Below are 15741 nucleotides of genomic sequence, written 5' to 3' on the forward strand. Positions count from 1 at the left end.
CTGGCTATAAAGTACACCACGTTAAAAATGAAACCATGCACACGTAAACACACAAGGACACAAACACACAGATACATACACGCACATATACACAAACACACAGATACATAAACACACAGATACATAAACACACAGACACAAACACACAGATACACAAACACACAGATACACAACTGTGGTGCCACGACCGCGGAGCAACTCTGCAAGCGCCGCGACTCCCTCCCGCCCAACGCACTAAACACCCACCCGCATGCAGCGCACCCACGTAGAGTCCTGGTAGGGGGTTGCCTGGCACATCGGGTTTTAATCCGAAGGGCCCCGAGGAGGAGAGTCCCACGGTTTCCTGGTGCCAGTAGATTGGCCGACCCCCACAGGACAGGTTACATTGCGGTGCCCCTAAATTGGCTTAAAATTGTATGGGCGCAAAAAGCAGAGGTTCCCTGGGCCAACCGCAATGAGTTACTCACAACATTGGGGGGAGGACGCATGGTGGAATATTAGGCGCGAAGAGCAAAACCGAAGGCTCAAACTAAGAACACGATGGGTGGAGGCATAAAGGACGCTCCAGGTGAGGGCGGGGCATCAGTTGCAAATTGAAAGGTAGGCACGTGATTGGCTGCGCGATGCGACGTCCTCCCCCCCCCCTCGGGCCTTTGAAGTTTAGAGTATAAAGGTGGGAACCCCGGGATGATTGCGTTAGTTGTCTACAACCTCCGGGCCGTAACGACCCACTCCCTGCCAGCCGTCCTGCCTCTTGAAGCCGCGCACAGCATCCGTGTGATGCCAGCAAGTGCTGCTGCGAGACAGTGATTGGGCAAGTCTTCTCTCGTCCTTCTCCCTCCGACTCTCTCGGCGTCCGTGGGACACCGCGAGTCCAGTTTCAAGGTACGTGGTAGGACGTGTGAGCAACTGGGTTCATAGGCAGAGTTACGCTAGGCTCTCCGCGCGAAATATTACTCCTCCGGGGAATGCGTATTGGGGCCATTAATAAACTCTAGTACAGAATATCGGTGTAGTGTGATTTCTGTGTGTGTGGGCAGAACCTCGGCGTAGCGTCTGATCTGTGTGTGGCCACCTTGTGGGACCCTCCGATTGGTCATTCCCAATCTGACATTTGGACCCTACCTCACCCCATTTGACCCTGACCGTTTGATTGAGCAGGAAAACCTTGTTTACGATCCGCTCTCTCACAGCTTGCGAACAGCGAGTAGTTATCACCACTACATCACCCCCCCCCCCCCCTTCGGAAGCCTCAGCCGTCCCGGCTGTTACAAAGAGAAAAACTCCCCATCAATGAACGGATGCGTGTGCCAAAAAAAAAACAAGAACCACAAGAACAACAAGAACAACAAGAACGCCCAATATAAATACCCCCCCCCCCCCCAATAACACAACATATGTACACGGTGAGAGAAAATCACCAATAACGACATTCGCGATGCAACAACCCATGCAGCATTCCACTGCAGAAAAAAAACGATGGTCAATCATGAAAACCGACGCGATTTAGCCCGCGTATATTTCGCGGGCCCATCGTAGGGGATGGGTGTCCTCATCCGGGTTGCAGGCTGGTCAGGCAGCCTGGCAAAAATGTCGGTAGGGACAGGGGGCCTCTCTGCGGAGACTCTTGGTGCAGACGGGTCAGGCAGCCTGGCAAACATGTTGGGTGGGTCAGGAGGCCTCTCTGCGGAGCCTCTTGGTGCACACGGGTCAGGCAGCCTGGCAAACATGTTGGGTGGGTCAGGAGGTCTCTCTGCGGAGACTCGGCGCAGGCGGGTGAGGCAGCCTGGCAAAAATGTCGGGCAGGTCAGGCAGCCTGACAAAAATGTTGGATGGGTCCTGAGGCCTCTCTGCAGAGACTCGTGGCGCCCCCCGGTTCCCAGCGGCAGAACGCGGCTCGCACGACTCCATCAGTCCCGCATCATCTGCGGGGGGAATGACACGTCTGCGCCGTGGATTAGGTACCAACGGGGCGACATCTGGGTCGTCGGACACATCACACGCTCGGCCCTCGTGTTGTGAGTTTGACACAGAGCCGCGCGGAGCAACAAATGGCTTCAGGCGAGAAGGGTGCACAAACCAGCGATGCTGTCCCCAACGGATTTTAATACATTGTGGTCGCACAATCTCGACGACTTCAACCGGACCCTGCCATGGTTTAAGGAGCTTTGCCGATGTGGACACCGGTACCTGGGGGCAATGAAGCCATGCCTTATCACCTGGTGCCCACCGATGCATGGACGTGCGAGTGGCTTGCAACCTCGAATTGGCCCGCTAGTGGGAGGCGGAATTTTCAATCCCCGCATCACGTGCCTCAGACAGCTTCTGGAGATTGAAGCGTAAATGATCAGCGAGCTTCAATGACCGTGGAAGCTGCTCTATCTCAAGCCGAACGTCAGTGGGGGGAATGGCCTCCCTGCCATACATTAGGAAAAACGAGGAGAACCCCGTCGCTGCATGTGGCGCCATGCGGTAAGCAGCAAGGACCCCTGGGATCTGCAAGTCCCAGTTTACGTGGGATTCATCAACCTGATGGCATAGCATAGAGGTGAGGGTTCTATGCAGCCGCTCCACCATGACATCTGTTTGGGGGTGATAGGGCGAAGTGCGCACCTTCTTAGTGCCCAACAGGCTGCATACCTCGCTCAACAGGGTACTTGAAAAATGTCTTCCCTGATCGGTCAGCAGCCGTTCTGGAGTGCCGTTGTCCAACACATAGCCTTGAATAAAGGCGTTCACGACGGCTGCTGCCGACTGGTTGGGGAGGGCCCAGGCCATAGGCCACCGTGTAAAATACTCAACCCCAACCAGAAGGTACTTGTTACCACGAGGCGTTGTAGGGAAAGGCCCCAAAATGTCAAGAGCAACCAGCTCGTTCACACGGGATACCGAGATGGGCTGCAGTGGTGGGCATGCCGGCTTCACTGGCGGCTTTCGTTGCGCACATTGGGTGCAGCCCATTAAAATATTAGTCACGTCGCGAAGCATGCCCGGCCAGTAAAATTGCAATCTTAGCAAACCCATGGTTTTGTGCACACCCAGGTGCGACAATCGCTCGTGTGCCGTGCACATGGCCGTACACCGCAAAGCCGAAGGCACCACAATTTTGTGCTGGCAGGAATCAGCATCCCAATGCATGACCAGACCGCGCCGCATAGCAAAAGAGTTCAATTTACCCGAACGTGAGGTCGTATCACATGCGCGACGACGCAGAGGCAACAATGACGCGTCGTTCATTTGGTGCCGACTCCATTCGTCCAGCGTCATCCCCAGCAAGTCGTCAGTCGCTGGCGGACTTTCGTGGTCCGCCTCCGGCACAGAATCGGAGGGAAACGTGGCAAAAAGTGTTTCAGGAGGTGCAACTGGCTGTACCATTGGCGGCTTGCAGCGGCCAGAACCCGTAAAGCACGCACATTTTTTTTCTGGCGGAAGACGAGATAGAGCATCGGCATTATTGTGCTGTGTACCCTTGCAGTAAATCACCATGAAATTGTAATCCTGGAGGACTTCAAGCCATCGGGAGAGCTGGCCAGACGGTTGGTCAACGCGCAAAGCGTATTGCAATGCAGAGTGATCGGAGCGAACAGTAAACCGTTGACCGTACAGGTATGGCCTGTATTGCTGTATGAAATAAACAATGGCCAGCAGCTCGCGTTGGGTCACGCAATAGCGTTGCTCTGCAGGGGACAAGACCCTGCTTCCATAGGCAACGACCCTATCAACGCCATTTATGGTTTGGGATAGTACCCCGCCGATTCCGGTGTTGCTGGCATCGGTGTCCAGAATAAATGGTTTCGCAAAATTGGGGTAAGCTAAGGGCGGTGCTGCTACGAAAGCATTCCGCAAGGAGTCAAATGCGGCCTGTTCAGCGTCTCCCCAATGAAATTTGACCCCTTTCGCCGTAAGAGCATGCAGTGGCTTGGCGATTGTAGCGAAACCAGCCACAAACCGTCGGTAATATGACGCGAACCCGATAAAGCTGCGAACATCCCCCGCAAAGGTGGGGGTAGGCCATTTGCTGACACATTTTGTCTTTTCAGGGTCTGTGGAAATTCCCGAGCGGCTGACTATGTGGCCCAGATAGCGCACAGACTCACGCAGAAGGTGGCACTTCTGCGGTTTGAATTTCAGGTTAGCAGCTCGCATCTTTTAGAAAACAGCGCACAACCGTTCAATGTGTTCGTTGAACGTGCGGCCATAGACGATAACGTCGTCAAGATATATGAGACATGAGTCCCACTGGAGCCCAGCGAGGACCAGCTCCATGAGTATCTGAAACGTCGCTGGGGCCGAGTGGAGACCCATGGGCAATCTATTAAACTCAAAAAGGCCCTGTGGTGTCCGAAAAGCAGTCTTTTGTTTTGACGCTTCATCGAGGGGAAGTTGCCAAAACCCCGACAAAAGGTCTAACGTGGAAAAATAACGCGCCCCTGCCAGAGCATCCAATGACTCATCCATACGTGGAAGAGGATAGGCGTCAGCCACGGAAATTTATTTAGGCGCCGAAAATCGACACAGAATCGAAGACTGCCATCGTGCTTTTTGACCAGCACTATCGGAGCACCCCAGGGGCTGGTTGAAGGAGGAGAAATGATATCAGCCGCCAGCATGTCGTCAACTGCCCATTTCACATGCTGTTTCTCCGCCGGGCTGAGCCAAAACGGGTTTTGACAGATAGGGGCAGCGTCACCAATATCAATGTGGTGACGCAACAGCTTGGTGCAGCCAATATCAAATTGTGATTTGCTGAACACATCCGAGAATTCCCGCAAAAGAGCCTGCAATTTAATCTGCTGTGACCCGGATAAATCGCCGGCATCCGCGCAGAGAGCGTCAATCCATCCCTCGTCTAACTTAGGAGGAGGGCGCGGCTGCCGACTGTCAGATACATATCCAACAACCTCGGTCCCCAGAGGCGCCACTGTCGCATGAGCGAGCACTGTCCCCTGTGGAATGACGGTTTCGGACAGACCAACATTTTAAACTTGTAAAAATGGCTCTCTGTCGCCCGCTACGAGAGTCTGTGCGGCGACCAATGATAGGCTCTTAACTGCTGTGTTGGAGGGCCCCAACAGAATGCCATTTACCGAGGCGGTGGGAGTGAGCGGTTTCTTTAACCGCAAGGGTACAAGCATTTGTGCCCCTGGTGGAATGCGTACATGACAAGCCGTAACAGCCTGCACGGAGGCATTTGCCGTCCGTGAATGCGTGGCTGCGGGTAAAAATGCCATCCGGCGGCCCGACGGGAGTTCAATACATCCCTGGACGATGAGGATTTTAATCGGCATTTTGGTGAGAAAATCAGTACCCAGGAGACACGGCACCGCGATGGAGGAAGAGACAAAAACAGGGCCGGCCAATTTAATATTACCAATCGCAATTTGCGCCAGAATTTGCCCGAGAATCCCCAACGAACTTCCATTTGCGGCAAAAAACGGAACAGAGACCTTTTGCAATGGTCGACATCGCACCGGCAGTATGTTATAAATTAAATTGGAAATTATAGTGGCTGATGCACCGGTATCGACAAGCACGCGAAACTCTACCCCCTCGATCGAACCAACAATCACTGAGGAACCCGCCGTCGCTGCGACCACCCTATGGGCCAGCTCTGACCACTGCCCAGGTCGGAGTGGCCGTGAAGAGTCGCCCGAACACCGCGCATCATACGCCGAATCCCGAGCGAAGTCAACGGTGCATTGTGGTGTGTAAGGTGTGAGTGAGGGCCGAGCGTGAGGGGTGCCGCGACTCGCCTGTTTATGCCGCGGTGCGCTGGGAGCCCTGTGGTCCCGGTCTTGGGATCCGGAGGAGCGTCGACGAGGTGCACGGCAGTCGGAAGAGATGTGGCCTCGGCGGCCACAGTTGAAGCATGTCACGTCGCTACGGGGAAAGGCCCGTCCCCGCTCTTGATCGTCGCGGCGTCTGGTGCGATCCGGTGATCGGCGACTTGTCGCCCTGGACGTGGAGAAGACCCGATCTGGAGAGCGATCGTCGTCCCTGCTGGCAGGCCCTGATGTCGTAGCCGATGCGGTGATGGGCTCGTTCTGGTCGAGCATCAAGTGAGCATGGATGCTCCGGGCAGCTCGCAATGAGCACATGTCTTCATCATCCACGGCTTGGATGACAAGGCGCAGTCCCCGCGCCATCTCCACCAGCTTCTGTAGGACGAGATCGTCTATGGCTTCATCGTCCATGCGGGGATAAGCCGCTCTTGCCATTGGCTTGCACCGTCTCTCGTAAAACTGGTGGCGTGTGGCGGAAGGAGGTCCGTAGACATCGGACAGCCGCCGAAGTGCCGCTTGTAGTGTCGCTCTTTGTCGCTTGGGAATGGAGATGAGCGCAGCGAGAGAGTCGTCGTCCAAGGTGGCTGGTAGTGCATGTAGAGCCTGTACATCTGACCAGCCCACCATCTCCTGGTGGCTGAGGAAGCGACGCTCAAATGCCCCCCAGTCGCCCCCTGTGGACGAGAATTCACGGAAGACGGGCAGACGTTGCTGTAGAGCAGCCGTGTCGTCCTCTTCGTCCAGGTCGGACTCGGTCCCGAACGCGGCGATCGCTTCATCCATGACATTTACTGTATGGCGTCGCAGCCGTAATGACGTGGCGTTGCTGAAGCGTCCTGCAGAGGCACTGTTGCGCTCTGATGACGCGGTGTGCCGTGATTGGCCGCCGGAGTTCCCAGCATGCACATGGCTTCCGCTTCCGGCGGAACCACGTGACCCATCGGCGGGAAAGTCGACTTCTTCCGGGTTTGTGATGGCGGGAATGTCCGCCGTCGGTCGCTCCGCTCCGCCCACAGCCCCCAAGGTAATTTCTTCGAGGATGGCTGCTGCAGCATGCAGTAGCTGGGCGAGACGGGCGTGAGCAGTCTAGATGCCCCCGCTCGCGGTGATCGGCTGAACCGCTAGTGGTGGGGCGGCTGTCGGCATGCCGGCGTCTTCAGCGCCGCCCTCAGCACCCACGGGTGAGTTGGAGCTTGCGTCGTCCGAACTTCGCGTTCGGTTCGTTCGTCTTGTTTCCATCTTCTGACGCCAAATGTAGTGTTGTAAAGGACGGACTAATAACTTATTTATGGCCCACACAGTTTATTGTCTTAATTACACAGTCCCTAACAAACAAGGGGTATACGGTCCCCTTATCCGTTAACCTGAGGAGGTACAGCCTCCGACCCTGCACAGCTCACACTCACACTTCGCTCCTATTCTAAGGAGCTACAGCCTCCGGACTTGTCGGCTATCTGATCTCCCCGCTAGCCTAGCATCCTCCGGCTGGGACCTAGGGGAGGCACACTGACCCGCCGCTGGCCCGGCGGGTCCCCGACCTCTGGTCGCTCAAGACCTTCGCCCTCACAAGGGCGGGGAGGCTGGGAGCTAGGGAGGGTCCTATCCAGGACCTATCTCCCCTGACCACTGGTTACACTGAGCCCCAGCCCTGACAAGGGCTGGAAGGCTTGGTCCAGGGTCCTAGCTGTCTTCAGCCGACTTGGGTCTTCGTGTAGCAAAACTAACCAAGAGCTCTCAGCGCTCCGGCTTTTATACCTGTTCGTGGCCGGGTTGACCAATCCCCGGCCACCTCGTGGACCCCTCCAATTGGTCCTTCCCAATCTGGCGTTTGGATCCTACCTCACCCCAATTGACCCTAACCGTTTGATTGAGCGGGAAAACCTTGTTTACTAACTGCTCTCTCACAGCTTGCGAACAGCGAGTAGTTATCACCACTACATAACCATTGCTGTACATATATGTTCATAAGTTTTGCTGACTATATTCCTGGCTGAATGGCTAGAATCCTGGCGGGTGAGTGGGCAAGTGTTGACGTCACGGTGCGTCACCACAGCGCCCCACAGCGTTGAGCCGAATTCCTGCGTGCTGCCGACGTCACAACCCTCCCTCCCCTTCTCCCTCCCAATCTACCATTCACCCCTGGGCGTGCATCGTGTCCACATGAGTCAGATGCAAGCGTCATTATGCTGTCATTAAAGAAAATGTTTCAAGTGAAAAAATCAAGGGTAAAAAAAAACACAGTACATGTTATTGTCTTAAGTATTACAGTTTTTACAAAGTGACTTTAACCTACAGTCTATGAAAAGCAATACACGTACAGCGACGTTGACTAATTTGACGTGAGCTTGACTGTGAAACTGATAGAAAACTTTACATTACCATACTAGTACTTGCTATATATTTTCCAATATAAATCCTATTGTAGTGAGTTGAGGTGAGGTGAGTTGAGTTGTGATGAGGTGAGTAGAGGTGAGGATGAGGATTTGAGTCGAGGTGATCCGAGTCTTATTTTTTCATCCACCCCTGGAGTGGAGTCGTCTGTACTCGCTCACACGTAAACACATTCCAGGGCACGCCTCGTGATATGCAAATCAAACTGAAAGACGTCATACTTCATTGTCACCCATTTACGTGGCTTGTTGAGTTGAGTTGAGGTGAGATGAGGTGCATTAAGACGAGGGAAGTTGAGGTGAGTTGAGGTGAGTTGAGATGAGGTGACTTGGGGGGAGGTGAGATGAGGTGAGTTGAGATGAGGTGAGTTGAGGTGAGGTGAGATGATGTGAGTTGAGATGAGTTGAGTTGTGATGAGGTGAGTAGAGGTGAGGATGAGAATTTGAGACGAGGTAATCCGAGTCTTTTTTTAAGCCACCCATGGAGTGGAGGCGGCTGTACTCGCTCACACGTCAACACATTCCAGGGCACGCCCCGTGATATGCAAATCAAACGAAAAGACGTCATAGTCACCTATTTACGTAGCTTGTTCCTCGTTTAGTATCTCAGACGCAGCCAGAGACTGCCTGAGCTACAGAGACTGCCAGAGTTACCGCCAGAGATTTACTGAGCTACAGCCAGCGGCTGCCTGAGCTACAGCCAGCGGCTGCCTGAGCTACAGACAGAGACTGCCTGAGCTACAGCCAGCGACTGCCTGAGCTACATCCAGCGCCCATCTCTGAGTGAAGCCACACGGCCATGACGAGTGCGGCTCCCAGTGGTAGCGAGGCCCCAGGGGAGTTGACCTGCCCCATCTGCCTGGACGCCTCCCGCTGCCCCTGCACGCTCAGCTGCGGCCACTCGTTCTGCCTCAAGTGCGTGGAGGGCGTCTGGGATGCGGCAGAGTCCTTCTCCTGCCCGCAGTGCCGAGTGACCTTCCCTCAGAGGCCCCAGCTGAACAAGAGCGTGACGCTCGCCAACCTGGTGGAGCAGCGTAGTGCCGCAAAGAAAATGGCCACCGTGGTCTTGTGTGACTTCTGTAACGATGGCACAACCGCTGCCTCCAAGACCTGCCTCAGGTGTGATATGTCCTACTGTGCGACTCATTTGAAGCCTCATCAGGAGAACCCGAAGTTAAGTAGCCACATTCTGGTGGATCCAGCCACGAATCCTGAAGAACGCAAGTGCAAGACGCACAGAAAGGAGCTTGAGTTTTACTGCCGACAGGACGAGAGCTTGGTCTGCACAACCTGCATCATCGCAGGAGACCACAAGGGTCACGATGTGGCTACGCTGGAGGATGAGCACAAGACACGGGAGGTGAGACGGTCTGCGTGTGTGAGCGGGAGCCTTTCGTGCACGAAATCACAATTTCCAAGTACGAACTGAACAATAATATCCAACTAAATATCATTCCTCTGATATTTAGTTGGATATTATTGTAAAGTATGCTGAGGTTGTCATAGTGCAAAAATAATACAACCACATGTTATTATCAATCCTGTTGTATGGCAAATTTATAAATGTGCTCTTGGTATATTTGATAAAACTGAAGAACTTGAATGCGTACAATGCTTTCTTAAAATTACGTGAATGCATCGACTGTGGTTCGTATACAAAAAGTGGTTTGTGGTAGAGAGGAGCATTCCCTAAAATATAAACGAAATGTAAAGCGACTGGGACTGGGTGAGCCGCAGTGCTCACCGCTTCGAAGCCTCGTGCCAATCTGTGCTAGTTAAGCGCCGCACTCGACAGCAGCTACCGGGTCACTGGACTTGGCGTTCCAGAAATGTCACTTGATTTTGATAGACCAAGTATTTCGTGATCGTTTTTATATTTTAATCAAGATGCTCGTTACCAAATTTCTCCGACACTCAACAAAGACATTGCAGCCCTTCCTTGTGCCATGTAAAACTAAACTTGACAAATTTTTATTTTACCAAATGAAACTCACAGAGCTATGTAGCTGGAAACCTAGCCACAAATGACAGCTCAACAAAGTGGCTTATCAGGTCTAAATGTATGGCAGCCAAATACTCTAAACGCACCTTCCTAAACGTGAACAGAAAAACCGGAGGACCCGGAGAAAAATCTATGCGACCATGGAGAGAGACATGCAAACTGCATAAACAGGCATCAAGTGAAGTTTCGTACCCACGATCTCCTGAATAGCAGGCAATGCAGAGAATATCTCGCCACTCTGGTGCCCTGTCCACCCACTACTCCAGCAGCCCAACCCACTACTTAGGTAGCCCCACCCACTACTTAGGTAGCCCTGTGCACGTTTGAGCTCCTCGTGAAATCAGTTCCCTGCAGCGCTTGCTCCCCCAGCCTCCATCGCTGCTGTGGGGGGTTTGCGTGGAGCGGGGGTGAGAGGGGACGCTCAGAGAGTGAGTGAAGTATCCCCTGGTGACGTCTCTCACAGAAACAAGTGGGGGAGGAGACGCGGGTGGTGGAGGAGAAGAGGGCGGTGGCGGAGGAGTCCGTGAGGCGGATGGTGGCCGCTCGCAAGGACGTGCAGGTACCACGTCTGGGCCAGACTCTGTGACCCTGTGACTCCACTCTGAGTAGGGTTTGTGATGGAGGACAACTCCCATCATTCACGTGGACTTGGCTCCAAACACATCTTGGGACTAAAAACACAACACTTAATACGCCTCAATAATCAGGACGTGCAAAGATGTGGTTCCCATCTCCACTGAGAAACTGAAACAGTGGTGAAAATTCCACATTCCCATATCTCCATATAACTTACCACTTCAATGACTGTTAACTATATTGCTCAGATGAGGTGCTACGTACCTATTATCCAATACTCTGCTGTCAGAGTAAGTGGATCACGCATAGACTGTTGTACACCATCTTAGTGAAACCAATCAGGCTTTAGGGTGGCCAGGTGGCAGTATAGCAAGTGGTTTCATGATCCCCTCTCTTCATCCATACATATGTTTTTTCTCACGTGCAAAACATTCATTTGAAGAGTAATTAGCCTACCTTCCCATTTCATTAAGGCTCTACTTGTTGAAGGCAAATTACAGATTTCCCTTCACTTCATGCGACGGTAAATAAAACATCGTCCTGATAACCTTGCGCAATGGTAATGGCACAGACGCTAAATGTACTCATGATGGTATTTGATGATTCCATTGCCTCACAGCTTCTGCCAGTTATGGCGAATCGTGTTGTAGATAAAATGCAAAGTGGCGTTATCAGAGGCAGAGGAAGAAGGAAGCCTCAGTGTTGCAGACTCGTATCATTCTCTGGACACCTTAGAGTTGCACTCGGGTCACACCGACCTGAATGTCGTTTCACAAAGAACTAGACATTTCATGAACAGAGGTGGCATTTATGTGTCTTTGCAGGAATCCGTGACAGATGAAAAGGCCTTAATCTTGGTCAGATTTTCCAGCGCGAGAGCAGCGTTGGATGCGGAGGAGAAGGCGGCTTTAGAGCAAGCGGAGCAGAAAGGGCGCAAGCTGCTGTCCCTGATCGTGAAGAAGATCGCTCACGACCAGCACGAGATCAGCGAGCTCCAGGCAACAGCCACTCGCCTGGAGGCCCTAGCGCAGTTGAGGGACTCGCTCACGTTCCTGCAGGTGAGCGATGAGTCTCCAGTGTCGCTATTGGCAAAGAGCCCTCTCAACAGCAGCAGCAGAGGGAGGCTCCTGAATGGGAGCTTGCATCCACTGGTATTGAGAACACAGTTCCACTCATGGACTCGCATTGTAGCTCAAGTGGCTGCCACGTGGAAGCCCAGCTCATATTTTCTCGGTTAAATTCACTCCCGTCCTTTAACAGATTCCCATTAAGTTTGTTTCATTGTGAATATAAACTAATTGTTATTGGAATTCAACCATACAACAACAATGTACACGGTATTCATGATTATCATCAGCCATAATCTCTCCACTGATGGATGAAGGCCTCCCCAAGCCGTTGCCACATCTCATGATGCCGCCATGCAACAATCCACCAGCGCCTGCTCATGAGCCGATTTCATCTCTGCTTCCTACTTAGTGTACCTCCTCTTGGATGCGCTACCTTCATTGTTCATATCAGGGATGCTAAAATAAATACGAGGTCTCATACACTTATTAATGATATCATTGTGTCTTGAACATCACTTCTACAAGATCTGCACCATGTGCATTGTTAATCGAGAAACTTCTAGTCCTACGTTCCTCTCAACACAGATCAATATCAACCGGTCTCACTGAAATAATTACCCCTTAAGTCAGTGTTGGTGATGATGGGGTCATAAGCCAAGACTTTGGGGTTTATATTCCACCCACGGTGTTGGAGTGGAAACTACACTGATCACAATGGATTGGAGGTAGTCACAGTAACGCATCTCTCTCTCCCATAGGGGCACCTGGAGGAGACGCGCAGGTAAAAGACGACTCACTCACGACTCGACACACGACAACATGGGACTGAGTGTGGGGCGTGGGCAGTGAGACATTGGCTGTGTGTCGTGATGCTGTGTATGGTGATGCTGTGTGTGATGATGCTGTGTGGTAAAGCTGTGAGTGGTGATGCTGTGTGTGATGGTGCTGTGTGCTTATGCTGTGTGGTGATGCTTTGTCTGATACTGCGTGGTGATGCTGTCCGATGGTGCTGTGTGTGATGATGCTACTATACAATACACACTACACTACTATACAATACACCTACGTGTATAGTAGTGTATTGTATAGTAGTGTAGTGTGTATTGTATAGTAGTGTAGTGTGTAGTGTATAGTAGTGTAGTGTGTATTGTATAGTAGTGTAGTGTGTATTGTATAGTAGTGTAGGTTGTATTGTATAGTAGTGTAGGTTGTATTGTATAGTAGTGTAGTGTGTAGTGTATAGTAGTGTAGTGTATTGTATAGCAGCGTAGTGTGTATTGTATAGGAGCGTAGTGTGTATTGTATAGTAGCGTAGTGTGTATTGTATAGTAGTGTAGTTGGTCCACTTAACTCCTCGTGCCACGGCAGATCTCACTCCTACTTCAGCAGTTTTTTCTTGCCGTGGTTGACCCACCTGAGGAAGATTGCTTGTGTTGCTATCGAAACGTCGTGACTTAATTTAGTTGTTTTCATTCTCATTTTATTTTTACCTGCGTGACTTTACAGAAAAAACTAAAGAGTATGGATCCTTGCAGTCACGAAAACGTCAAATCTAGAATAAAACTTCAAATCTAGAATGTGATGATCCTGTGAGTGACGATGCTCTATGTAAAACAGTGCCCATGTCTGTTCTGCTTTCACAGGACATGGAGGGTTACAGCAGCTCCACCCTCAGCTCGCAGCCAAGAGGACATTGCCTCGCTTAAAGGCACCGAGGGAACTGTGGCCAAAATCTTGCGTGAGTTCTTCAGTGTGAAACATGGGTGATGGGGCCATCTTCACAATAAATTATCCCCGTGTGTGCACGAGGTCGACTAAAATGATTACCTGGTGTTGTGTATAAACATCACCACTAGGGAGACAAAGGTGGCCAGGCGTAGTGCTGGCCACCCAGCCCTCATGTGCTGTGCCAGCTTTCAAAGGTGCTGATTTGCCCCGACAGTCTGTTAAGGCTGCACGGGGAATATTTATCTTTGTTTACATCAGGGAACTTGATGCGGTATTTGAACAAAATCGCTACTAGGGAGACAAAGTAGGTCGGGCGTGGTGCTGGCCACCCACTTCCTCGTGTGCCATGCTGGTCTTCATAGACACTCGCTAACATCACTTGCCCCAATGGTCTGTTGAGGCTACACAGGGGATCTTTGTCTTTGTTCACAGCCCATTCCAGGACCCTACTGAACAGAGCCATGAGACTCAGTGTGGTGGTCTTGTGTAAATAATCAGCATTACGAGTCAGGGATAATTGTTTTGTTGAGATGCAGTGAGTGCCTGTGAATGTGTCTGTGCATTTGTGCATGGGGGGAGCGGTGGCATAGTGGTTAGCACCGCTGCACTACAATCCAAGTTACCTGGGTTTGATTACCCGCCATGGCTAACATCAGTGGCAGGTGATATCTGATCCAGTCCTGGGTCTCTACTCGGCAGTTTCAACCTCAAATGAGTTCCTGATGCTGGCAATGATCATAATGATGGTGATAGTGGTCATGGTGAGGATGGTGGTAATAATGCTGATGTTAGTGATAATGTGAGTGATAGGAATGCTGATGGCATTGGTGATGGTGTTCGTCGTGGTGATGACAGTGACGGTCGTGGTGATGGTAATGATGGTGACATTGGTGATAATATAGGTGGTGAAGGTTGTGATGGATTTGCTGATGGCACTGATGGTAGTAGTGATGATATTGGTTCTGGTGATAATGGTAGTGATAGTCGTTGTGATGGTTATGATGCTGATCGTGTTGGTGATGTTGGTGATAGTGATGAAGATGTTAGAGATGGTGGTGATGGGGATAGTGGTGATGGTCGAGGTGCTGATAGTGATGGTGGCAGTGATTGTGATGGTGCTAGTGGTGGTCATGATGGTTGTGATGCTGCTGATGGCGATAGTGATGTTGTTGATGTTCATAGTGTTGGATGATGGTGGTGATTGTGATGTTTATGTTGTTGTCATTGATATTGATGGCGAGGATGGTTGGTGATGGTTATGTTGATGGTGGTGATGGTGGATAATGGTGATGATGGTGTTCTGTAGTGATGTTGCGATCACTGTTGTCACAGATGGAAGCTCACCGACTCTGGACACAAACTCAGCTCATAACCGTCTGCAGATCTCCTCGGATCTCAGGACGATGACGCGGACCGGTGACTCCCAAGGTCGCCCCAATCACCCACACCGGTTTGATGGCTGTGTACAAGCCCTGTGCTCTGAGAGCTTCTCGTCGGGCCACCACTACTGGGAGGTGGACGTGGGGGACGCGCGGCATTGGCGGGTTGGAGTCGCGTACGAGACGATCCCACGAACATGGGTTGGTCCTGCACAGCAGCTGGGAGGGAACGACGCGTCCTGGTGTTTAGAGAAACGTGACGACAGCTTCTCAGTGGTTCATGGTGGAGTGAAGACTGCACTGTCGGTGAGGGGGGTCCCCTGCCCCCGCAGAATCGGGCTTCACCTGCACTGGGAGGGGGGCCTCCTGGCGTTTTACCGCGCCGACTCCATGGAGGTGATCCACGAGGTTCGGCAGAGATTCTTGCAGCCTCTCTACCCTGGGATGTGGGTGTGGTGTTCTAATGAACCATTGAAGATCGTGGATCTGAGTGATGCATCCTGAGGATGGGTAGAGAGAAACCCAATAAACGGAAGAGAGGGGGGGATGGTGAGGACAGGGTGAAGTGAGAGTGAGGGGAAGGTGAAACGGAAGGTGGAATAGAAGGTTGAACGGAAGGTGAGGTAAGATGAGGGGAGGGTGAGGTTATGGGATGGTAAGGTGACGGTTAGGGGGGGATTGGGGTGAAAATTGAGGGAAGGGCGAGGTGAGCATGGAGTGAAGAGGGTGAAGGGGGGGGGGTGAGGTTCAGGTTAGTGTGCGTGAGCGATGTCGCCGGTGCAGTACAAATCGCCAGTGTGGAAGTTTGAGGGA

At 52.0% G+C, this 15741-nt stretch overlaps 2 protein-coding genes across 2 annotated transcripts in view; one reads left to right on the forward strand and one right to left on the reverse strand.

Annotated features, from left to right (window-relative positions):
* The window catches only part of LOC144737450 (E3 ubiquitin/ISG15 ligase TRIM25-like), a 220950-nt gene that overhangs the window by 170975 nt on the left and 34234 nt on the right, over positions 1-15741 (reverse strand). The gene's annotated exons all lie outside the window — the stretch shown is intronic.
* On the forward strand, positions 8772-15614 carry LOC144737459 (E3 ubiquitin/ISG15 ligase TRIM25-like). Its single transcript, XM_078620174.1, has 6 exons — positions 8772-9533; positions 10639-10734; positions 11576-11809; positions 12580-12602; positions 13465-13559; positions 14882-15614. The coding sequence occupies exons 1-6, from the start codon at positions 8973-8975 to the stop codon at positions 15430-15432; spliced, it is 1560 nt and encodes a 519-aa protein (XP_078476300.1). The 5' UTR covers positions 8772-8972; the 3' UTR covers positions 15433-15614.

The sequence above is a fragment of the Lampetra planeri genome, chromosome 69, assembly GCF_965212315.1.
Source record: "Lampetra planeri chromosome 69, kcLamPlan1.2.h2, whole genome shotgun sequence".
Lineage (NCBI taxonomy): Eukaryota > Metazoa > Chordata > Hyperoartia > Petromyzontiformes > Petromyzontidae > Lampetra > Lampetra planeri.